The 24,911-nt window shown below is 43.5% G+C and overlaps 1 protein-coding gene across 2 annotated transcripts in view; it reads left to right on the forward strand.

Moving 5' to 3' along the window:
• The window catches only part of SLC35D1 (solute carrier family 35 member D1), a 59,534-nt gene that overhangs the window by 29,325 nt on the left and 5,298 nt on the right, over nt 1-24,911 (forward strand). For both annotated transcript variants that reach the window (XM_047788733.1, XM_047788734.1), the window contains 3 exons: nt 2,192-2,259; nt 3,958-4,036; nt 9,253-9,335. In XM_047788733.1, coding sequence (XP_047644689.1) covers nt 2,192-2,259; nt 3,958-4,036; nt 9,253-9,335 — 230 coding nt within the window. The remainder of the gene's footprint in view (nt 1-2,191; nt 2,260-3,957; nt 4,037-9,252; nt 9,336-24,911) is intronic.

Consider the following 24,911-nt stretch of genomic DNA (forward strand, 5'->3'; position numbering starts at 1 on the left):
CAGCCCCTGGCAGCCAGCAGGAGAACTCTGTTTCTATGAATTTGGCTTTTTTAGATTGTATATATAAGTGAGATCAGGCAGTGTTTGTCTTTCTCTGTCTGGTCTATGTCACTTTGCATAATGCCCTCAAGGTCCATCCATGTGGTTGCAAATGGTCGGCTCTCCTTTCTCACGGCTAAATAATGCTCCCTTTTGTGTGTGTGCCTGCGTGTTCTGTTGTGGCTGTGCCAGTTTACATTCCCAGCAGCAGTACACAAGGGTTCTCTTTTCTCCGAGTTCCTGCCAATGCTTGTTACTGCTTGTCTTTTTGATGATGGCCATTCTAACAGGTGTGGGGGGCTATCTCATTGTAGTTTGGAGGTGCATTTTTCTGATGATCAGTGATGCTGAGCACCTTTTCCTGTACCTGTTGTCCATTTGTACTTTTTTATGGAGGTTCCCAGGCTAGGGGTGGAATTGGAGCTGCAGCTGCAGGCACAGCCACAGCAACGCCAGATCTGAGCAGCGTCTGTGACCTGCACCACAGCTCCACAGCTCATGGCAATGCCAGATCCTTAACCCACTGAGCGAGGCCAGGGATCGAACCCACAACCTTGTGGTTCCTAGTCGGACTTGTTTCTGCCGTGCCATGCCGGGAACGCCTTGGGGAATTTTATTTTTTATATGTTATGCCTCAACAAAGAACCATAAACAAATCAAATGTCTACTGTCTGTCACATGCTTTATTCAGAATGTGATTCAATGAATGTGATGTGAAGTTCCCATCGAGGCTCAGCAGTTAATGAGCCCGACTAGTATCCATGAGGACATAGGTTCGATCCCTGGCTTTGCCCAGTGGGTCAAAGATCTGGCATTGCCCTGAGCTGTGGTGTAGGTCACAGACGTGGCTCAGATCCTGCCTTGCTGTGGCTATGGTGTAGGCCAGTGGCTTCAGCTCCTATTTGACCCCTAGCCTGGGCATCTCCATAGGCTGTGGATACGGTCCTGAAAAGAAAAAAAATTAACATAATACCCCCCCTCCCCCGCCCCCGCCAGAGCTCACAGTCTGCAGACACCATGTAGAAAGACTTGCAGTTCAGAGAGGCAAGAGCCCTAGAGAGAAGTACTTCTTGATCTGAGGGAGCCCCACAAAGGAGCTGCTTGACTTCTGGTTGGATAGGTCAGCAGGAGTCAGATGAACATTGAGGCGAAGGACCTTCCAGGCAAAGGCATGTGAGTGTGAAACTGCCTGTTAGGTTTCTAAACCACAGGGACCCTGGAGCTGTGAGGTTTATGTTGAAGTTGGACAGGTTGGCAGAGAGAGAAAACGTGGATTGCTTCTCACATTTGCTTAACAAACTCATATATCGCAAGAGAATTTATGTCCTTGAAAGAGGACCCACCCTGTCATTTCTATTCATTCCGTTGCTTTTGGCTTAAAAACAAACAAAACAACCGAACCCTTGCTTTCACTAAGACAATTGCTTTAAAATAGTGATTCCCCCTGCACAGACCCCGGCTCAGTTTTTGTCACCAGGCTGTACTTGAACTTTCGCGTGTTAGGGAAGGGAAGTATGTTTTAAGTTTGGAGAAAGCCTTTATTTAATACAACCATCTGGGAGGACTGCTTAGATTAGCAGGACTGTGCCTTCAAGCAAATAGCAAGCAGGGTTTTTCTTTTTTCTTTTTCCCTCCTCTTCGTACCAACCGGGAGGAGTGCAGAGTCTCCCTCATGGTACTTTTTTTTTTGCCATTTTTTGGGCTGCTCCTGCATATGGAGATTCTCAGGCTAGGGGTTGAATCGGAGCTGTAGCCGCCGGCCTACGCCAGAGCCACAGCAACGCAGGATCCGAGCTGCGTCTGCGACCTACACCACAGCTCACGGCAACGCAGGATCCTTAACCCACTGAGCAAGGGCAGGGATGGAACCCGCAACCTCATGGTTCCTAGTCAGATTCGTTAACCACTGGCCCACGACCGGAACTCCCCTTCACAGTAGATTTTGGAAAGGAGAACACCTTATGCAGCTGCTTGTTGATTCAGCTCTTTGTACCTGAAATTCCTGAATATCACTCTCTGTCCTTGGAGTGATGCGGGAAGGGTGCATATGTGTCGGTGTGGTGGGAGCAGGGGCATAGGATTTCGATTAATGAATGGGACAGCTGGCTCGGCAGGCCTGCTCTACAATCAGATGCTTTCTTGTGTATTACAGGCAATGGATTTTGAAGGCTGGGCGGACACCCTCTTTCTTCTGCAGTTCACCCTCTCTTGTGTGATGGGGTAAGCCGTTGCTGCCTTGTTAGCAGATAGTTTTCTTAGAGAAATTTGTTCTAGCATCGTTTGGCCTATTCCTCAAGTGTCCTGTCTCTTGAGTGTATCAGCTTAAGATCAACCTTCAGATTCAGGAGGTTTCACCACCCTTGGGAAAGTGCCATCAGGGCTACCAAATTAATCTCAGAGTCATGCGTAGAAGGATGGAGAAAAAAACTAATATTTTACCCAGAAAGCTAGCATGTGACAAGCACCCTTATATTTCAGCATGCATTATATTTTGTTTTGTTTTCTTTTTTTTGTTTGTTTTTTTAGGGCCACACCCGAGGCATATGGAGGTTCCCAGGCTAGGGGTCCATTCGGAGCTACAACTGCTGGCCTACACCACTGCCACAGCAACATCAGATCTGAGCCACGACTGTGACCTACACCACAGCTCACAACAATGCCAGATCCTTAACCCACTGCGTGAAGCCAGGGATTGAACCCACAACCTCATGGTTCCTAGTCAGCTTCGTTTCTTCTGTGCCACACCGGCAACTCCCAGCATGCATTATTTAATTTTGGTTTTGCATTGGCCATTTGACTGATATTGCCGTCCCTTCACCTATGAGAAAGTAGGCTCGGGACTCAAGTAAATTGCCTAAGTTTGCACAATTAGTAGGCAGCAGGGACAGCCTTTGGATTTAGGGCTGACTTCTCCCTAGCAGGTTGTGCAAGGCAAGAGCGTGTCTACAAATGGGCCTCTTCTCTTCATCTCCGTATTTCCCTCATGCTTTTTCCCTCAGCCAGTCATTTCAGTTGATGTTTGTGACTGGCTCTGACACAGGCTAGGCACACGGAGAGTGGATGCTTCCAAGTCAAGTTGACATGATACCCTGGGTACTGAGTCAGGCTCAGAAGCCTCATTGGCAATCTGGGAGTTCCAGCTGCTGCCACTTAGTTGTTGAGTGGACTCTAACCCCTCTGTAAGTGGTTCCCACTTGCTCTTCTTCCATCCTCAAGAAGCTGTCTTGCCTTCATCCTGGTCTATAGTCATAGGGACCTCATGGAGCACACACACACCTGAGCCAGGCCCTGTGCGCCCTGAGCTTTCTGTCTGGGTTCGGTGAATTAGGACCATGATCTAAAAAGTGTACTCGTGATTATGAATGGTAGTCTCAGGGTTTTGATGCAGTAGCTGGGAGAAATACCTGATCACTAAATGGGCATGTGTTTCTACTGAAACTTTTTTTTTTTTAAATTTTTAATTTTTAAATTTTTTTTTTGTCTTTTCGTCTTTTCTAGGGCTGCACTCATGGCACATGGAGGTTCCCAGGCTAGGGGTCTAATCAGAGCCATAGCCGCCAGCCTACACCAGAGCCACAGCAACGCCAGATCCCTACCGTGTCTGCCACCTACACCACAGCTCATGGCAATGCCAGATCCTTAACCCACTGAGCGAGGCCAGGGATCGAACCTGCAACCTCCTGGTTCCTAGTCAGATTCATTAACCACTGTGCCACAACGGGAACTCCCTAGTGAAACTTTAAAACATCTGAAGCTGCAGTGTCAGCAGCAGTGAGGCAGGGAAAGCTCACAGCCAGTCAGTGACTAGTAGAATGTGTTGGCATGGCTGACACTGATTGTTTTCCTTAGCTAGAGATGATTGTAAAGGAAGCAATCAGATCTTAACTTCTAGATACCTCTCCCTTCTTTTTTTTCCAGATTTATCTTGATGTACGCCACAGTACTCTGCACGCAGTATAATTCTGCTCTTACAACTACAATAGTTGGCTGTATTAAGGTGAGGTAAAAAAATACTCTTCTCTGTTGGGTACCTGCTTTGTTTTAAAATTGTTCCTCTAAAAGAAGTCTGGCTGTGGCCTTAAACCCCATAATTCTTACTTACTCACAGATTGTCTTGATAGTTTGGCAAACTGTGCTGATGGTTTCTGAAAGTCTTTAAGAGCATTAATCTCTGCTTTTGGGAAGCTTGGCTCTGAGGAGCAGGGGGAAAGGCCATGTATCATCTAAGGGAAGAGGAAGGAGAAGCAGGCCTGTTTCCGACAGAGCAGGTGACTAGCTCGGTAGTGACAGGTGTGTCCCTTTAATTCCCAGTGAGGACTCTTCTCTTCCTGGGAGAGTTCTGGCCATTTTATAGGGAAAAGGATGCCTGCCAGCAGCTCATCAAGGCAGTTTTCCTAAGTGTGAGCCAGACCTTACATGGCCCTCTTTTAAAAGCTGCATGACATTTCCAGTGATGTCACTGCCTCCTGACCCATTTCATTTGAAGGAGGCTCGTTTGTCTTCAGCCAGGAGAGCCAAGGGGACTGGAACATTGAGCTGTGTAGTTCGTGGCTTAAACCCTGAGGCCTTTTCCATCTGACTCTGTAACTCTAGTGCTTTAGGATCCAAGAGGCCACAGCATCCCTGCATTGCACGAGAATAAGCGAGGTGGCTTGCTTTCTAAAAAAGCAAGATAGAGAGAAGGAGGTCCTTGAGCATCTGGAGGGAAGCGTGCAGTTGCCCAGGGACTGACTTTCTGATGCCTCAGTTGTCAGTACCGAGGGAAGGGGGTGCCGAGGTAAAGCTTCTACTGTTCCTCTAAATTTCCCTTTGTACCCCCAACAGAGTTGTGTCTACCTGACCTCATTTTATTTATTTGAAAAAAGTTTTATTTTTTCATTAATTAATTAATTTTGCTTTTTAGGGCCGCACCTGTTGCATATGGAATTTCAAGATTAGGGGTCCAATCAGAGCTGCAGCTGCCAGCCTGCACTGCAGCCACAGCAACACGAGATCCTTAACCCACTGAGTGAGGCCAGGGATAGAACCTGCATCCTCGTGGATACTCTTCAGGTTCATAAACCACTGAGCCACAATGGGAACTCCTATATTTTAAAATTTTTGTATTAAGTTTAATTGATTTGCAATGTTGTGCCGATCTCTGCTGTATAGCAGTGACTCAGTCACACACACACATTCTTTATTTTTAATTAATTAATTATTTCATTTTAGGGCCACACCCGCGGCATATGGAGGTTCCCAGGCTAGGGGTCTAATCGGAGCTGTAGCCACCAGCCTACGCCACAGCCACAGCAACGCCAGATCTGAGCCAACCTACACCACAGCTCACGGCAACGCAGGATCCTTATGAGCAAGGCCAGGGATCGAACCCACAATCTCATGGTTCTCAGATTCGTTTCCCACTGTGCCACGATGGGAACTCCCATTCTTTGTTTTTAAATATTATTTTCCATCGTGGTCTGTCCCAGGAGAGATTGGATATAGTTCCCTGTGCTATACAGTAGGACTTTATTGTCTATGATTCTAAATGTAATAGTTTGCATCTATTAACCCCAAACCACCTGCCCTCATTTTAGAAACTAGGTTTGGGGGTCTGTAACCAGAAATCTTGGAATTGGGAGTGTTTGGTGTGACTAGAATTCTAAGTTAAGCTGTAACGAGTCAGCTGTGTGAATTGCGGTGAAAGCTAGAAATAAGCCTTCAAAGGCCCGGGCTGGCTGAGACAGCTTTAGCCCTCAAATTAGCTCTCAGCCCTGTTTGGGTTTTATAAGGTGACTGCTTCATGAGCAAAGTCGATGGCTTGCCTCTTCAGAATACAAACTGCAAGAACATGAGAGACAGGAGAATTGGTGCCACGTTTTTCACCAAGAAGAGGGATGGTGCAGGGAAGTTATTTGCTAAATAACGAAACCTTGTTTGCTTGGAATTTCTCAATGTATGGTCTTGATCATTGTCCGCATGGGGTACAAGTACAGTCATGCTCTCATTAACATAGTCTAGTATTTTTTTTTTTTTTTGATATTTCCTCCCCATACAACCATATGAACTGAGTCCAAAAGGAGCAGTCTTACTTCCAGACTCTAAAGGGAGGGGAACAAACTGGATCTTATGATTCCAGTTGACCCTTGAACCAATGCAGTTTTGAACTGCTCAGGTTCACGTAACATGAGGGTTTTTCCATGGTAGCTATTAGTACTGTACCATCTGCGGCTGTGGAACCCACAGGTGCCAAATTGCAGATAAGGAGGCCCATTGATGAGTTTTACACTCGGATTTCCCACTGCGCCCCTGATGCCTTTGTTCAAGGGTCAGCTGTGGCTTACAATTGCGATTGCTTCCCATGGCCTTGTGGTTTTGCCTTCAGACAGATGGAGGTACCCTGATGTCCTTGCTGGTTTGGGTGGAGCTTCTTTCATTAGCCTCCCAGTTACATCCTTTGTAGCTAAGTTGCAGTTGCACCTGTGCTTGAGGAGCCTGGCGCCCCATAAACCTTTGGGTCAGCCTCCCTGTTCCTCTTAAGTGTCGTGGGAAACTTGCTTAGGAGAGCTAGTTAAAGCGGAAGCGCCTAGGCCCACCTCAGGTATATTGAATCAGAATCTCTAAAGCAGAGCATGGAAATCGTCAGGGTTGCCAGCTGAGTCTCAGGTATTTTAACCCCTGAGAATTGCCGTCTCGGTTTTGAGCTTCCAGCGCAGACCCTTCTGTGCTTTCGGTGAGTTCTGCTTTGCGGGTATGCGTGTCCTTCCTGAGAGCAAACCTGGGTTGGAATGCCCTAATGTGGATGTCAAGTTTTTCTCACTTCTGACTGATGTTGAGCAACGGGGATTGGGTTCTCTCTCCTTTTCCTCTCTCAAGTTCCCTGAGCAGTTTCTGCAAGTCAGTCTCTCTCTCCCTGGATCTCTGGATTCCAGGGAACTCTCCGTATTCCGCATTTTCCCAGGTTGCCCACCAGCCTTGTTTACTATGACTTGGGGTTTAAGTTTATTTCCCCCCCCCCTCAAATAATAAGAAAGTCTGCTCAAAAGTAACTTTCTCTCTCCATCCTTAGACCTAAAAGAGGCTGACATAATTTTGACTGCTCTCTCAGAGGGCACTCCATTATAAAAGTAATATTGAAGTTTGCTTTTTCCCTCTTTTTTTTTTTTTGCTTTTTAGGGGTGCACCCCAGCATATGGAGGTTCCCAGGCTAGGGATCTAATCAGAGCTACAGCTGCCGACCTACACCACAGCCACACAGGGTCTGAGCCACGTCTGCAACCTACACCACAGCTTATGGCAACCCTGGATCCTTAACGCACTGATCGAATCCTTAACGCACTGATCGAGGCCAGGGATCGAACCTGAAACCTCATGGTTACTACTCAGATTCATTTCTGCTGCGCCACAACAGGAACTCCTGATTTTGCCTTTTTTTTTTGTATTTTTGCCTTTTCTAGGTCCGCTCCCAGGCACATGGAGATTCCCAGGCTAGGGGTCCAATCAGAGCTGTAGCCACCAGCCTACACCAGAGCCACAGCAACACAGGATCCGAGCCGCGTCTGCAACCTACACCACAGCTCATGGCAGCAATGCTGGATCCTTAACCCAGTGAGTGAGGCCAGGGATCAAACCTGCAACCTCATGGTTCCTAGTTGGATTCGTTAACCACTGAGCCACGATGGGAACTCCCTGGTTTTGGCTTTTTAAAAACACTCTGGTGCTTTACTTTCTGCTTCATAGGCCAAATCTAAGAGAGCCCAGGTACTAAAAATATTTGTGACCTTTACTGTTTCTGGCAGTTGTAATAGAGGGAGGCAGTGACTTAAGAATGTGAAAGACGGGAGGTTACAGAAGAATTGAATAGTAGTTCAAAATTTGTAAAATTTTATTTCACCTTTGTGGTCTGAGGATAATTAAAAGGGAGTCAGATAAGCGGAAGGTGTTTGTACCTGGAAGCTTAAAGGAGTCGGAGGCATGCTACTATGAGATGACTTCCCATGTGATTTTTTTTTTTTTAAGGTACCAAGAAAGATTCCTTTAGAAACAGTCTTTGCGTCGGTAAACTCTCCACCATCCCCCTATTCCCTTTTCAAAAAAGAGGGAAAGATGCTTGTAGGCAGGTTTTCCTTCTTTACTCTTCTCTCGACAAGTCAGCTGTTATCTCAGTGGACGGAAAAAGCATTTTTTTTAAGTTTGCTAAACCTGCCTGGGTGTTGTCCACCCTTAGAAATAGCAGTGTACCCAGTATGCTGTGATAACTTATGGGGGAAGAGAATCCGAAAAAGAATGGATGTATGTAGAGGTATGATTGAATCACTTTGTTGTATAGCCGATATTTCGACATTGTATTTCAACTATACTTCAGTAAAACTTTAAAAATGAAATAAAAAAAATTAGCAGTGTTTCTCTATTCTGAATTATAATGTCGACCCTTAGGGAAGAGCAAAATAAATAAATGAATTAAAAAATAAAACTTTTCTCAAATAAATAAAATGAGGTCAGGTAGACACAACTCTGTTGGGGGTACAAAGGGAAATTTAGAGGAACAGTAGAAGCTTTACCTCGGCACCCCCTTCCCTCGGTACTGACAACTGAGGCATCAGAAAGTCAGTCCCTGGGCAACTGCACGCTTCCCTCCAGATGCTCAAGGACCTCCTTCTCTCTATCTTGCTTTTTTAGAAAGCAAGCCACCTCGCTTATTCTCGTGCAATGCAGGGATGCTGTGGCCTCTTGGATCCTAAAGCACTAGAGTTACAGAGTCAGATGAAAAAGGCCTCAGGCTTTAAGCCACGAACTACACAGCTCAATGTTCCAGTTCCCTTGGCTCTCCTGGCTGAAGACAAACGAGCCTCCTTCAAATGAAATGGGTCAGGAGGCAGTGACATCACTGGAAATGTCATGCAGCTTTTAAAAGAGGGCCATGTAAGGTCTGGCTCACACTTAGGGAAGCTGCTTGGATGAGCTGCTGGCAGGCAGGCATCCTTTCTGTTTTTGCTTTCTTCAGTTTAGGTGAAAGCATTTAGCTTCTGGAGAGATTGGGAAGAGGCTACTGTTACTGTTCTTAATTAGTCTTCATGCTCATAACTACACTCATTTGAGGATCACTGGGTTTTGGTTATTGTCTGTTTACTTTTGTGTTTTAAGGATAGATATTTGGGTCATAGTGTGGATAAGTTTATATGAATATTGAAAACGTTCAACTAAACCTCTGTATATTGCCATTTTTCTTTTTAGAATATATTAATAACTTATATTGGAATGGTCTTTGGTGGAGATTATATTTTCACATGGACAAACTTCATTGGCTTAAATATCAGGTAAGTTAAAAATATTTAAATGTAGCCACTTTGATAAGTGGATTTCGATTGTCAAATAATGTCACCGTAAGCTTGGACAATTTAATGGCAAATTTGTTCCTTTATTATTAAACATTTATGGAATGTTTATAATATACTGTAAGTTTAATGTCTTTCAACAGTGCTTTTTAAGAAAGGGGGAGAAAATGGTTCCATATTTTATGCAGATTTGCATGAATCTTTTCTGGAAGTTGAACCCCTTTTACTTAGCCTTCAAAGAACAATCTTTTATTTATTGTGCTAGATGGGAGTGCTGTATTCTCAAGAAAATTCCAGGCTAAAGAATACCAACTCTGTTAGTGTTTCTTTGTATGTGTCTGACTTGGACATATCGCTCTATTTCTTTAGACTTTATTTATCATAATCAACAATGAGGGTGACTTGCATGAAAGATCTTTTTCAGTTAGAGAATTTCTTTTTTTTTGGTCTTTTTGTCTTTTTTTTTTTTTTTTTTAGGGCTGCTCCTGCGGCATATGGAGGTTCCCAGGCTAGGGGTCAAATGAGAGCTGTAGGCGCCGGCCTACACCACAGCCATAGCAACGCAGGATCTGAGCTGCATCTGCAACCTACACCACGGTTCATGGCATTGGTGGATCTTTAACCCACTGAGCGAGGCCAGGGATCAAACCCACATCCTCAAGGATGCTAGTCGGATTTGCTAACTTCCGAGCCACCACAGGAACTCCCAGAGAATTTTGAATTTCTGAATAAATAGTTGTAAATACTATTTTTTTTTTTGTCTTTTTGTTGTTATTGTTGCTATTTCTTGGGCTGCTCCCTCGGCATATGGAGGTTCCCAGGCTAGGGGTTGAATCAGAGCTGTAGCCACCGGCCTACGCCAGAGCCACAACAACGCGGGATCCGAGCCGCGTCTGCAACCTACACCACAGCTCACGGCAATGCCGGATCGTTAACCCACTGAGCAAGGGCAGGGACCGAACCCGCAACCTCATGGTTCCTAGTCGGATTCGTTAACCACTGAGCCACGACGGGAACTCCTGTAAATACTATTTATGTGCCTTAAAATCCTCAAATTCTAAAGACCTCTGTCCTGAACTCACACTTGTATATGGAACAGCCCACTTGATGCCTCCCGCTGACATGTCCAATACTGAACGCCTCTTTCCTCCAGAGTTTGCTCCACCCACAGCCTCTGCAGCTCAGTTGATGGAGACTGGCCTTCTAGCCTCTCAGTTCAAAAGCCTTGGAGTCCTCCTCAACTCGTCAATCTTATACCCAATATCCAGTGTGTTAGCAAATTCTGTTGGTTCCACCTTCAGAATATCTCCAACAAAGATCACTTTTCACCATCTGCATTGCTCCCACCGTCATCGAAGCAACTGACATCTTTTGCCTAGAAGGCTGCCTAGTCTTCTATACTTGCATCTCTGGTTTGGCTCCCCCCCCCCCCCCCAACCCCACCACACACCTAGTCAGTTCTCAAGAGAGTAGGCAGTATTGTCCTTGTAAAAGCTAAGTCTTCTTCTTACCCCCCACCACCCCGAGACGCTCCATGTCCCAACGTCCTGAGACAAGGCCCTTTCTTGACCTCCAGTTTCCGCTCTTCCTTCTTTTCCCTCACTCCCCTTCATCCACACAGACCTCCTTGCTGTCCCTCTAGAATACAGGGTATGCTCTCTCTTTAGGGTGTTTGGACAGGAAATTTCCTCCATCTGGAACGTTGTCCGATGCTTGCATGCCAAGGCCTATAAGTTTTTGCTCAAATGTTACCTTCTCAAAGTTCCCTGACCCCCTTATTTAAAATTGCACCCTGCTCTTCCTCTTTGGATCCTCCCAAACCCTCTTATTCTGCTTCGCTTCTTCTATTTATTGCCTATGTTCTCTCTCCTCTGTTAGCATGTAAATTCCATGAGGGTCCAGATCTCTGCTTGTATTGTTCACTCAAGCTCCCCAACTCCTAGAACGAATCCGGGTTGTTGCTTAATAACTATTTGCTTAATAAATTTGATTATGGGCGTTCCCATCGTGGTGCGGTGGTTAACGAATCCTGACTAGGAACCATGAGGTTGCGGGTTCGGTCCCTGCCCTTGCTCAGTGGGTTAAGAATCCAGCGTTGCCATGAGCTGTGGTGTAGGTTGCAGACGCGGCTCGGATCCCGCGTTGCTGTGGCTCTGGCGTAGGCCGGTGGCTACAGCTCCGATTCAACCCCTAGCCTGGGAACCTCCATACACCAAGGGAGTGCCCCTAGAAAAGGCAAAAAGACAAAAATAAATAATAAATAAATAAATTTGATATGGATTGGTGAAAAAACACTTTGGAAACTCTTAACGCTCTTTACTAGAATAAGGTAGTATCTTTTTAATTTGCAGTAAATTATATAACTTTTCTGAATTTTTATTTCCCCAAATATAAACAAATGATAATACCTATTCTATGTTTCCTATGAATCAGTATGAGAATTTAATACTAATATTACTAATAGGTTAATAATTCATTGTTTCCCCTTCCGTGACATTTATTTGCCACTCTGGTTGTTTGTCTTGTAGAGGAAAAAAATCATTTGTTACTTGTAGGGGTGGGAGTTGTTGGAAGAGTGCGTGTGTAAGTATCCTGAGGATTGCACGTTACAGACGGAAGCTGAGTAGAGTCTCAGATCTTTCTCAGAGGTGCAGTTCTGATGCCTGCCCTCTGCGTGATTTTAAGTGAGTTTGATTGTCTTTTTTGAGCTTCAGTTTTCTAGGTGTCGGGACGAAGTAATCCAATGACTGTAAAGTACCTGATTCACTGCTTGGCATCTATGCTTAGTAAATATCAGCTTCTTTCATTAGTGTTTGTGAAGAATGGCCTAATACAAAGAGCAACATGGTGAATCAGTTCTGACCTAGGATGTGGCCTGAGTTTCATTCATTTCTAAAGACCTGGGTTAGGAGTTCCCGTCATGGCGCAGCAGAAACAAATCCAACTAGGAACCATGAGGTTGCAGGTTCGATCCCTGGCCTCGCTTAGTGGGTTAAGGATCCAGTGTTGCTGTGAGCTATGGTGTAGATTGCAAATGCGGATCTGGTGATGCTGTGGCTGTGGTGTAGGCTGGCAGCTGTAGCTCCAATCAGACCCCAGCCTGGGAATCTCCATATGCTGTGGGTGCGGCCCTAAAAAGCAAAAAAGTAAATAAATAATTAAAAAAAAATAAAAACCTGGGTTAAAGAATCATCATGACATGAAAAGAGACCCTACTCATGCCTGGATTTTTTTTTTTTTTTTTTGTCCCCTTCACATAAGAACCTGTTAGTCAAAGTGAAGTCAAAGCTCTTATTTGCATTTTCAATTACCTACAGTTCAAATCTCTTACAGGATAACATAGTGTCTTATAAGAAATGTTAGGTATCTTTTGCCCATGGCAGGTGATTTTTAAAAAACTTCTAAGTGCCTGAGTATGTTGGAATGTTATAGCGTATGGCAGCCTAACAGAGATCAAATCCAACATCTTGAAAATTCTTCCAGTGGAATTTCTCTTTGTTGTTAGGTAGAGCAGCATAGTTCTGGTTAATCAATACTGTTTTGCTAGTAATGTTAGTCAGTAACATCACCTTTGGTACTCTGTCCCTACGTAGTAGTCTTAGTAATGTCTAACTGCTTTCACTTTTTTTTTTTTTTCTTTTTTAGGGCTGAACCAGTAGCATATGGAAGTTCCCAGGCCAGGGGTCCAATTGGAGCTACAGCTGCCAGCCACAGCCACAGCCACAGCCATGCCAGATCTGAGCTGGGTCTGTGACCTGCACAACTCACAGCAACGCCGGATCCTTAACCCACTGAGCGAGGCCAGGGATCAAACCTACCTCCTCACGGATACGAGGTGGATTTGTTCACCGCTGAGCCACAATGGGAGCTCCTGCTTTCACGTTTTATTGTAACAAATTCTACTTGCCATATCTCCTTAATCTCTGTTTCATGAGAAGGATAGGAAGGATAAGTAGTAAACTTGGCCAGTCAGTGTTCAAATTATTTGCAGAGTTGGGAATAGAATCCAGGTAATCTTCTGTTTCAAATACTGTTTCCATTGAAACATGCTTTTCAGTGTTTGTAAAGCAGACTCCTAAGTTGTGGGCTTAACTTTTTTTTTCCTTAATGTAAAAACCACATTTAAACTGGCACTTATTAGAGTTCACTTTGATTGGAAATGGTGTCAGTCCAGCCTGGGCTGATTGTACTTTGAAGGAAATCACTAATGGAACTGTAGTCTTAAAGGATTCTATGATTAAACTCAGATACATCCAGCTCCCCTCCGCCTTGCCTAGTTTCTTTGCTGTTTTAAGAAAAGTTTAAATAGCTCCCTCTCTGGTATGATTCAATTCCAGGAAGCAGGAGGTTTGCATTGATAGCTTCTCAGGCTCCATTCAAATGTGATACTGTGATTTAAGAAGGCTTCCCCCCCCCCCCCCCCCCCCCCCCCCGCCAGTAGGACTCCGTTGAGAGCCTGGCAGTCTCCAATTCCCTTAAGTGCCTTTTTCCAGTGGCCAGTTACTTGGGCTCACCCAAGCCCAAAAAAGTGACAGAGTGAGTGGGGAATGAATAGAGAAGGGTGGTGACAGAACATGCTTTCGTACTTTCATCAGAGGCTGGGCTCTGGCCTCTGGCTTTGGCCCAAGTGATGTAGGTTTCCAGATGATGACATCAACATCCGCATAAGCCCAGGCTGGAATTGTAGAATCTGTGATTTTTTTTTTTTTTTTTTGGTCTTTTTGCCTTTTCTAGGGCCGCTCCCGCAGCATATGGAGGTTCCCAGGCTAGGGATCAAATCAGAGCTGTAGTTGCCGCCTGTGCCAGAGCCACAGCAATGCCAGATCCAAGCCGCGTCTGTGACCTACACCACAGCTCACGCCGGATCCTTAAGCCACTGAGCAAGGCTAGGGATCGAACCCGAAACCTCATGGTTCTTAGTCGGATTCATTAACCACTGAGCCACAACAGGAACTCCTATCTGTGATTCTTTTTATTTCTTCCATTAAAAAAAATAATTATGATTTGAATTCAGTAAAAGTTCCCCCCCTTTTTATAAAATTCTGCAATTTTTGACAAATGCATAGTTACGTAACCGCTACCACCACATTTAAGGTATAAAATAATTGTATTACCACCCCCTCCCCAATCTCCCCATATCCCTTTGTATGGAACCGCTCTTCCTTACAAAGATGTGTTTTCTGTCCATGTGGTGTCCAGAATGTCATATAATGAATGATACATACTGTTACGTGGTTCTTGGTCTGACTTCTTTCACTTAACATGTTGCATGGGGATTCCGTGTTGCATGTGAGATTCTGTGGTTTGCAGGTATCAGTAGTTTATACCTTTTTACTGCTGAGTAGTAGTCCATTATGGATATATCACAGTTTGTTTATGCATTCACCAATTGAAAGCCGTTTGGGGAGTTGGCAGTTTTTAGCTGTTTTGTGTCAGGTTCTAAAAGCATTTGCTAAAAGTTTGTGTGTGAACGTAAGTTTTCATTTCCCTGGGGTAAATACCTAGGAGTGTATGGTATGGCTGTATGGTAAGTGTAACTTTGTTAGAAATTTCCAGACTACTTTTGAAAATGTCTGTACCCTTTGGTTTAAGAGAATGAGAGCTCTGATTATTCTATGTCCTGGCCCTTGGTCGAGTCGGTTTGTTTTTGTTTTTCAAATTCTAGCCATTTTAATAGATCTGTAGTAGTACCTCATTATGGTTTTAATTTCCCTAATGATTGATGATAGTGAGCATCCTTGAATGTGCTTTTTTGCCATCTGTAGGTATTCTTGGGTAAAATGGCTATTCAAATATTTTACTCATTTATTGAAAATTGAGTTTTTAAAAAGTTTTGAGAGTTCCTTATGTATTGCGGATACAAATCCTTTATCACATGTGTGATTTGCAAGTATTTTTTTCTCAGTCTTGGCTTGCTTTTCATTTTCTTAATCTCTCTTGAAGACCAAAATTTAAAAATTTTGATGAAATCTATTAGTTTTTTTTTTTTTTTAATGCCTTGTGCTTTCAAACATCTAAGAAGTCTTATGTGTACCCCGAGGTCACAAAGATTTTCTTTTATATTTTCCTTTAGAAGTTGTAAAGTTTTAGGCTTTGTAATTAGGCATATAGCCTGTTTTTTGGGTATTTTTTATATGTAGTATAAGGTCTGGATAAATGTTTTTTCACTGACTTTTTTTTTTAATGAGGATATCCAATTGTTTTAGTAACTTTTACTCAAAGTACTGTCCTCTCTCTGTTGAATTGCCTAATTCTTCATAATACTCTTTTGAGGTCCTGTTATTATCACTGTTTTATACATGAGAATGCTGCGGCTTAGAAAATGTAAGTTGAATGCATTGTGGAGACATGCACTGAGCCTGTTTCTGTGTGCCAGGCATCAGCTCCACACAGACATGGTGCAGTCATTCCCTCATACATTTGCCAAGGTCACACAGCTAGTGAGTCGTTTTGCAAGGCTTTTAACCCAGAGTCCAAGTTCTCACCCCTCAATGAATTATCATTGAGTACATGACTGACAATTATAATGTAATGTAGCTCATATAAACCATATGTGCCTGTCACCACTTTAGATTCTCAGTTATTTGAGGGCAGAAATCACTTATTTACAGTTGTGTCAGGATTTATCAGTGCTTGGTCCATATAGGCCTTCAACCAGTAATAAGAGTAATTAAATACCAGGCAATATTTTTTATGCGTAGTCTTATGCTAGGCATTGTCCCAAGTACTGCAGAGAGATGCCATGAATATTCCATTTCCTAGAGACCCTGAGAAACTTGACTCACATTGTGTAGCTGGTAAATATTCAATCCATGATTTGCCTTCCAAGTTTTCATTCTTAACCACAGACTAGCAGTAAATGGTGAATAGATGATTGAATTGATTTGATTTCATATCCCTTCAGACTATGTCATCATACTGGTTGCTCTTAAGTCAGCCTCCCTTTGTGTAACACAACCCATTTCACTGTAGCTTCTTAGGCCAAAATTTCTGGGGTGGGCCGTGGTGCAGCTCAGAGTCTAGCTAGTTGGTTCCTGAGCAACCTCGGCCCAGCACCTGAATCTACCCCTCCTTCATTTTAAACTCCTTTGCCTGTTTCCTTAGAGAGATGTGTTGCTTCCTGGTACAAAACTTCTCCTGAGTAATTCCATCCTAGCAGACTCTTTTGGTTCCAGGCTTGTCCTGAAGGAAGGACATGAGCTTTTCCTGTGCTTAGTGGCTCTGTCATTTGGAGAGAGATAACATGTCTTATATTATCAGTTGGTTGCTGCTGCTATAATAGTTACCAGGCTCTTTTTTTTTTTTTTTTTGGTCTTTTGCCTTTTCTAGGACTGCACCCGTGGCATATGGAGGTTCCCAGGCTAGGGGTCCAATTGGACCTGTAGCCACCGCCTACACCACAGCTCACAGTAATGCTGGATCCTCAACCCGCTGAGCAAGGCTAGGGATCGAACCTGCAACCTCATGGTTCCTAGTGAAATTCGTTAACCAGTGAGCCACAGTGGGAACTTCTTACCAGGCTTTTTATAGAGTTAAATAACTGGCATCTTAATAGAATAGCTTGGACTTTTGAATGGGATGTAGGGTGGTTAGCTAGCCCTTGGTTATATTATATATAATTCCTTACAGAATTCTGAGCACTGAAATGGAATACATAAAAAAAAAAACAAATCTGTTTTCTGTAATGGGTACTGCCACTAGCTATTTATAGCTCACTTTTCAGAAGCTCAGTTTCCTTGCACTCAGTTTGTTTCTTTGTTTGTTTTGTCTTTTTGCCTTTTCTAGGGCCGCTTCCTGCAGCATATGGAGGTTCCCAGGCTAGGGGTCCAATCGGAGCTGTAGCTGCCGGCCTACACCAGAGCCACAGCAACACAGGATCCAAGCCACGTCTGCAACCTACACCACAGCTCACGGCAACACTGGATCCTTAACCCACTGAGCAAGGCCAGGGACCGAACCCACCACCTCATGGTTCCTAGTCGGATTCGTTAACCACTGTGCCACGACGGGAACTCCTGCACTCAGTTTTTGAGCTGGAACTGTCTTTCCTAGTTCTGCGTGGTTTTGAGGCGGCCCTGGGAAACTGTGCCATGTGGTTGTTAGGTCTAAAGTTGTTTTGCAGGAGACTGATGATGTTTGAAGGAACTTCTTCCAGGTGTGGGACACATATAAGATACATTATCTTTTTGAAAGTTCTGATGGGAGTCCTCCACCCACCTTTTAAGGTTTTTGGAGAGGCAGAAAAGAAAAAAAGGGGTGGAAATGCTTGAATAGTTTGGACTCAGCCCCATGTTGGGGAATAGTATCAAAGCTGTCGGGAAAGCAAAAAAGAGCTGTTTCTAAATATGTAAGAGAAACCTCTTCCTTTCCAAAACCAAAAACAAACAACAAACAATTAAAAACTAATATTAAATGACAAAAAGGTAGGAAACAAGTTTTTAGGTTTGTATTCTTTTTTTTTTTTTTCCGTCTTTTTGCCTATTCTAGGGCCACTCCTGTGGCACATGGAGGTTCCCAGGTTAGGTGTCTAATCGGAGCTGTAGCCTCCGGGCTACACCACAGCCACAGTAGCCCCAGATCCAAACCATGTCTGTGACCTACACCACAGCTCACGGCAACACCGGATCCTTAACCCACTGAGCAAGGCCAGGGATTGAACCTGCAACCTCATGGTTCCTAGTCGTTAACCACTGAGCCACGACAGGAACTCCCTTTGTTTTCTTCTTTAACTTTTTTCTAGTGAAGAGTCTTTTGAAAAACATGTATATATAACTGAGAAGGTTGCATTTTGTGTAAAGACCCCAAAAAATGGAGTGGCTGAGTCATACTGATTTCTGGAGATACGAGCAAGTGAAAAAGTCCTGAAGGGGGAGTGTGCCTGGTGTGTTCAAGACTAGTGAGGCCAGTGTGGCTGGAGGGAGCGAAGCCATCGAGGTAATAGGGTGAGGGTGAGGGCAGATCAGGGGCCATTTTTAAGAGATAGGAAGACAATTGGAGGATTTCGAATAGAGCAGTGACACGATCTGATTTCATTGTAACAGGATTACTCTGGCTCCTGTGAAGAGACGAGGCCAGAGGGGGAGGGGAAGTGTGAAATGTTTATATTAATAGTAACGGCTTTCATTTATCTAGGAATTATATAGCATTTATAATAACATTAGGCATTTATATGGCATTAACAACAGCAATGCCAAGGCCCTTAATACATTCCCTCGAAAGAGCTTTGAACAGCTAGCACCACACAGAGGTCACAAAATAGCAATCCATACTGGCCTGGTAATAGAAGTTGGGGTAGTCTCAGGAACTGAAATCACAGAGGGGTGCTTGGGAGATTTCATCGAGGAAGGGATGCTTAGGCCAGGCCTTGGCCAGTGGGTTGGATTTGGGGAGGTGGAAAAGAGAAGGGTGGGTATTCCAGCCTTGGAGTCCTGTGTGAGCAAAAGCAGAAGCGGGGAGTTGAAATTGCAGGTGCTGGTTGGGAGCTGGGGAGTAGGTACCCCGGTGTAGCCAGAGCAGGAGGTATTTCATGGGGGTGATAGAGTCACCCCTTGGAGTATGCGGGGAATGGGTTCTAGCACCTGCCGTGGATACCCATATCTGCAGATGCTCAAGTCCCGTAGTCAGCACTCTGTATCTGTGAGTTTCATATCTGCAGGTATGGAGGCCTGACTGCTAGGGGAAAAGAGTAGGTTGGTGCCAGAGTGCAGGGTGCCTTGAATATCTCATAACAAGAAGAGTGAATACCCAACTAGGAAGATATTCTGAGAGTTACTATTCACTGCAGATGGTAGAGGTTAGCTCAAAGCTTGCTTACTCTCAAGACAATGAAGGCCTCTTGGGGTGACCAAGACCAGAAAGGCCTTGCTATGCTTAGGACTCCTTGATTTTCTGGGTGAATGGGTGTGCAGCCATGGAGATGGAGAGAAGCAACAACGGCCAAAACCCCTTTCTTATTTTTGCTTTTTGGCAGTATTAGCTCCTGGTATGTCCCTGGTGTGCCTTAGCATTTTGGCTTTTTCCCCTCTTGGATGTCCTTTGTATGCTAATTAACCTTTTGAAAATAATCCATTGTCCTATTGAGTCTATAATTTAGTCATTTACATAATTTAACATATATATATATATAAAACGTTGTTAGAAAAATAAATTATATCATTTAATTCTCACTTCCATCCTGTGCATAATCACCGTTTCACAGGCAGAAACCAAGGTTCTGAGCAGGTAAGTAACTTGCCCCACATCACAGAGTTTTATAAATGTCGGAGTCCACAGTTCAGTGCTTTTTGTTCACCCCTGTGTCACCTGTTCCTGTTTGGAAGATCAAGAGGCAGCGTAGCTCTGCTTTATTTGGCTGGTGAAAAAAAGATGAGAAAAAGGTCCCCGGCAGCTGCTGTGTGGGGAGTGAAAATGGGGTGTCCTGGTCACTCTAGGCAGAATGTACTCAGGGGCCCTGTTTCCGTTATTTGGCAGAAATTAGGTGTATTTGGAGTTCCTGTCGTGGCACAGTGGTTAACGAATCCGATTAGGAACCATGAGGTTGTGGGTTTGATCCCTGGCCTCGCTCAGTGGGTTAAGGATCTGGCATTGCCGTGAGCTGTGGTGTGGGTTGCAGACGCAGCTCCGATCCTGCGTTGCTGTGGCTCTGGTGTAGGCTGGTAGCTACAGCTCCGATTCGACCTCTAGCCTGGGAACCTCCATATGCTGCAGAAAGCAGCCTGAGAAATTGCAAAAAGACAAAAAAAAAAGGAAATTAGGTGTGTATTAGAAATAGCAGTAGAAGTCACACTGTCTTGGTTCATAGGTTCTGTGTGGGTTGACATGTTTTAACATTTGGAATAGAGAAGGCGGGGGTCCAATCTAAGAAGCACACCTCCCTGGCTGCACATGGCAACGAACGTGTCCACTGCAGGGGAGATGAAGACAGCCTGTTCCTTGGGACTCTCATCCGTGGCCGTGGAGCTGCCATATTGAAGGCACCTTTAGTTTATGTTTGTAGGATGGACATCTGATCGTCCGAAGCTGGTAAATACGTCCAAGGCTGTGTCGGTCTCGGAGAGGTAGGCGGTATTTGCATGGCTTTGGAAGATCAGGATGCACCGGAACGGGGAAGGGGCCCCGTTCAGCCCTGACAGACCCCAGTCTGCAGGGCACTGTCGATTTGTCTCTTCTGTTTCTCTCCTGGCTCTCTCTACCACAGCAAATCTCAGTGAATGAGTAGATGGTAGCACTAGAACCTGAATACAAGGCGGATGGAGAATTGCTTAAGATTTTTACTTTTATTTTTTCCTGCTGTACAGCATGGGGATCAAGTTACTCTTACATGTATACATTTTTTTCCCCCACTTTTGTTCTGTTGCAATATGAGTATCTAGACATAGTTCTCAATGCTACTCAGCAGGATTTCCTTGTAAATCTCTTCTAAGTTGTGTCTGATAACCCTGAGCTCCTGATCCCTCCCACTCCCTCCCTCTCCCATCGGGCAGCCACAAGTCTATTCTCCACGTCCATGATTTTCTTTTTTGTGGAGATGTTCATTTGTGCTGGATATTAGATTCCAGTTATAAGTGATATCATATGGTATTTGTTTTTCTGACTCATTTCACTCAGTATGAGAGTCTCTAGTTCCATCCATGTTGCTGCAAATGGCATTATGTCATTCTTTTTTATGGCTGAGTAGTATTCCATTGTGTATATATACCACATCTTCCTAATCCAATCCTCTGTCGATGGACATTTGGGTTGTTTCCATGTCCTGGCTATTGTGAATAGTGCTGCAATGAACATGCAGGTGCATGTGTCTCTTTTAAGTAGAGTTTTGTCCAGATATATGCCCAAGAGTGGGATTGTGGGGTCATGTGGAAGTTCTATGTATAGATTTCTTTTTTTTTTTTGTCTTTTTGCCTTTTCTTGGGCCGCTCCTGTGGCATATGGAGGTTCCCAGGCTAGGGGTTGAATCGCAGCTATAGCCACTGGCCTACACCAGAGCCACAGCAGCACAGGATCCGAGCCGCGTCTGCAACCTACACCACAGCTCACGGCAACGCCGGATCGTTAACCCACTAAGCAAGGGCAGGGATCGAACCTGCAACCTCATGGTTCCCAGTCAGATTCATTAACCACTGCGCCACCACGGGAACTCCTATGTATAGATTTCTAAGGTATCTCCAAACTGTTCTCCATAGTGGCTGTATCAGTTTACATTCCCACCAACAGTGCAGGAGGGTTCCCTTTTCTCCACAACCCCTCCAGCACTTGTTATTTGTGGACTTATTAATGATGGCCATTCTGACTGGTGTGAGGTGGTATCTCGTGGTATTTTAGATTTGCATTTCTCTCATAATCAGTGATGTTGAGGATTTTTTCATGTGTTTGCTGGCCATCTGTATATCTTCCTTGGAGAACAGTCTATTCAGGTCTTTTGCCCATTTTTCCATTGGTTGATTGGCTTTTTTTGCTGTTGAGTTGTATAGGTTGCTTATACATTCTGGAGATTAAGCCCTTGTCTGTTGCATCATTTGAAACTATTTTCTCCCATTCTGTAAGTTGTCTTTTTGTTTTCTTTTTTTGTTTCCTTTGCTGTACAAAAGCTTTTCAGTTTGATTAGGTCCCATGGGTTTATTTTTGCTCTAATTTCTATTGCTTTGGGAGACTGACCTGAGAAAATATTCATGATGTTGATGTCAGAGAGTGTTTTGCCTATGTTTTCTTCTAGGAGTTTGATGGTGTCCTGTTGTATATTTAAGTCTTTCAGCCATTTGGAGTTTATTTTTGTGCATGGCGTGAGGGTGTGTTCTAGTTTCCTTGCTTTGCATGCAGCTGTCCAGGTTTCCCAGCAATGCTTGCTGAATAGACTTTCTTTTTCCCATTTTATGTTCTTGCCTCCCTTGTCAAAGATTAATTGACCATAGGTGTCAGGGTTTATTTCCGGGTTCTCTATTCTGTTCCGTTGGTCTCTCTGTCTGTTTTGATACCAGGTCCACACTGTTTTGATGGCTGTGGCTTTGTAATATTTCTTGAAGTCTGGGAAAGTTATGCCCCCTGCCTGGTTTTTGTTTCTCAGGATTGCTGTGGCAATTCTGGGTCTTTTGTTGTTCCATATAAATTTTTGGATTGTTTGTTCTAGTTCTGTGAAAAATGTCATGGGCAATTTGATAGGGATTGCATCGAATCTGTAGGTTGCTTTGGGTAGTATGGCCATTTTTACAATGTTGATTTTTCCAATCCATGAACATGGAATATCTTTCCATTTCTTTACATCTTCTTGAATTTCTTTGATTAAAGTTTTATAGTTCTCAGCATATAAGTCCTTTACCTCCTTGGTCAGGTGTATTCCGAGGTATTTGATTTTTTGAGGTGCAATTTTTTTTTTTGTCTTTTTGCTATTTCTTGGGCTGCTCCCGCGGCATATGGAGGTTCCCAGGCTAGGGGTCCAACCTACACCACAGCTCAAGGCAACGCTGGATCGTTAACCCACTGAGCAAGGGCAGGGATCAAACCCGCAACCTCATTGTTCCTAGTCGGATTCGTTAACCACTGCGCCACGACGGGAACTCCTGAGGTGCAATTTTAAAAGGTATTGTATTTTTGTATTCCTTTTCTAATATTTCATTGCTGGTATACAGAAATGCGACTGACTTCTGAATGTTAATCTTATATCCTGCTACTTTGCTGAATTTATTAATCAGTTCAAGTAGTTTTGGGGTTGAGTCCTTAGGGTTTTCTATGTATATAGTATCATGTCATCTGCATACAGTGACAGTTTTATCTCTTCTGTTCCTATATGGATGCCTTTTATTTCTTTTGTTTGTCTAATTGCTGTGGCTAGGACTTCCAGTACTATGTTGAAGAGCAGTGGTGAGAGTGGGCATCCCTGTCTTGTTCCAGATTTGAGGGAGAAGGCTTTCAGTTTTTCTCCATTGAGTATTCTATTTGCTGTGGGTTTTTCATAAATGGCTTTATGTTCAGGCATGTTCCCTCTGTACCCACTTTGGCGAGGGTCTTGATCATGAATGGATGTTGGACTTTGTCAAATGCTTTTTGTGCATCTATTGAGATGATCATATGATTTTTGACTTTTCTTTTGTTAATGTGGTGTATGATGTTGATTGATTTGCGTATGTTGAACCATCCTTGTGAACCTGGGATGAACCCAACCTGGTCATGGTGTATGATCTTTTTGATATGTTGTTGGATTTGGTTGGCTAAGATTTTGTTGAGAATTTCTGCATCTATATTCATCAAAGATATTGGTTGATAGTTTTCTTTTTTGGTGGTATCTCTGTCTGGTTTTGGAATTAGGGTGATGGTAGCATCATAGAATGTCTTTGGGAGTATTCCTTCTTCTTCAACCTTTTGAAAAAGTTTAAGGAGGATGGGTACCAGATCCTCTTTATATATTTGATAGAATTCTCCTGTGAAGCCATCTGGTCCTGGACTTTTATTTGTAGGGAGTGTTTTTATGACTTCTTCAATTTCATTTCTAGTGATTGGTCTGTTCAGTTGGTCTGTTTCTTCTTGATTCAGTTTTGGCAGGCTGTAAGATTCTAGAAAATTGTCCATTTCTTCCAGATTGTCAAATTTGTTGGCATATAGTTGTTCATAGTATTCTCTTATGGTTTTTTTTTATTTCTGCAGTATCCGTTGTGATTTCTCCTTTTTCATTTATAATTTTGCGTATTTGAATTCTTTCTCTCCTCTTCTTAGTGAGTCTAGCCAGGGGTTTGTCATTTTTGTTTACCTTTTCAAAGAACCAGCTCTTGGTTTTATTAATTTTCTCTATTGTTTTTTGAATCTCTATTTTATAGATTTCTTCTTTGATCTTTATAATTTCCTTCCTTCTGCTGACTTTAGGTCTTTTTTGTTCTTTTTCTAATTCGTTTAGGTGGAGGGTTAAGTTGTCAATTTGGGATCTTTCTTCTCTTTTGAGAAAGGCCTGTATCACTATAAATTTCCCTCTGAGCACTGCTTTTGCGGCATCCCATAGATTTTGAGAGGTTGTGTCTTCATTATCGTTTGTTTCAAGGTATTTTTTAATTTCCTTCTTGATTTCCTCATTGACCCATTGGTTTTTTAGTAGCATGTTGTTTAGTCTCCATGTAGTAGGTTTTTTCTCATTTCTTTTCCTGTGGCTGATTTCTAATTTCATGGCATTGTGGTCAGAGAAGATACTTGAAATAATTTCTATGCTCTTAAATTTGTTGAGGTTAGCTTTGTGTCCCAATATGTGGTCAATTCTTGAGAATGTTCCATGTGCACTTGAGAAGAATGTATATTCTGATTTTTTTTGGATGTAGTGTCCTGAAGATATCAATGAAGTCTAACTTTTCTGTTGTTTCCTTTAGGATCTCTGTTGCTTTATTGGTTTTCTGTCTAGAGGATCTGTCCATTGGTGTGAGTGGGGTGTTAAAGTCTCCTACTATGATTGTATTCCCATCATTTTCTCCCTTTATGTCTGTTAATATTTGTTTATGTATCTGGGTGCTCCTATATTTGGGGCATATATGTTGACGATAGTAACATCTTCTCCTTGGATGGATCCTTTAATCATTAAGTAGTGTC

This window comes from Phacochoerus africanus, chromosome 8 (assembly GCF_016906955.1).
Source record: "Phacochoerus africanus isolate WHEZ1 chromosome 8, ROS_Pafr_v1, whole genome shotgun sequence".
NCBI lineage: Eukaryota > Metazoa > Chordata > Mammalia > Artiodactyla > Suidae > Phacochoerus > Phacochoerus africanus.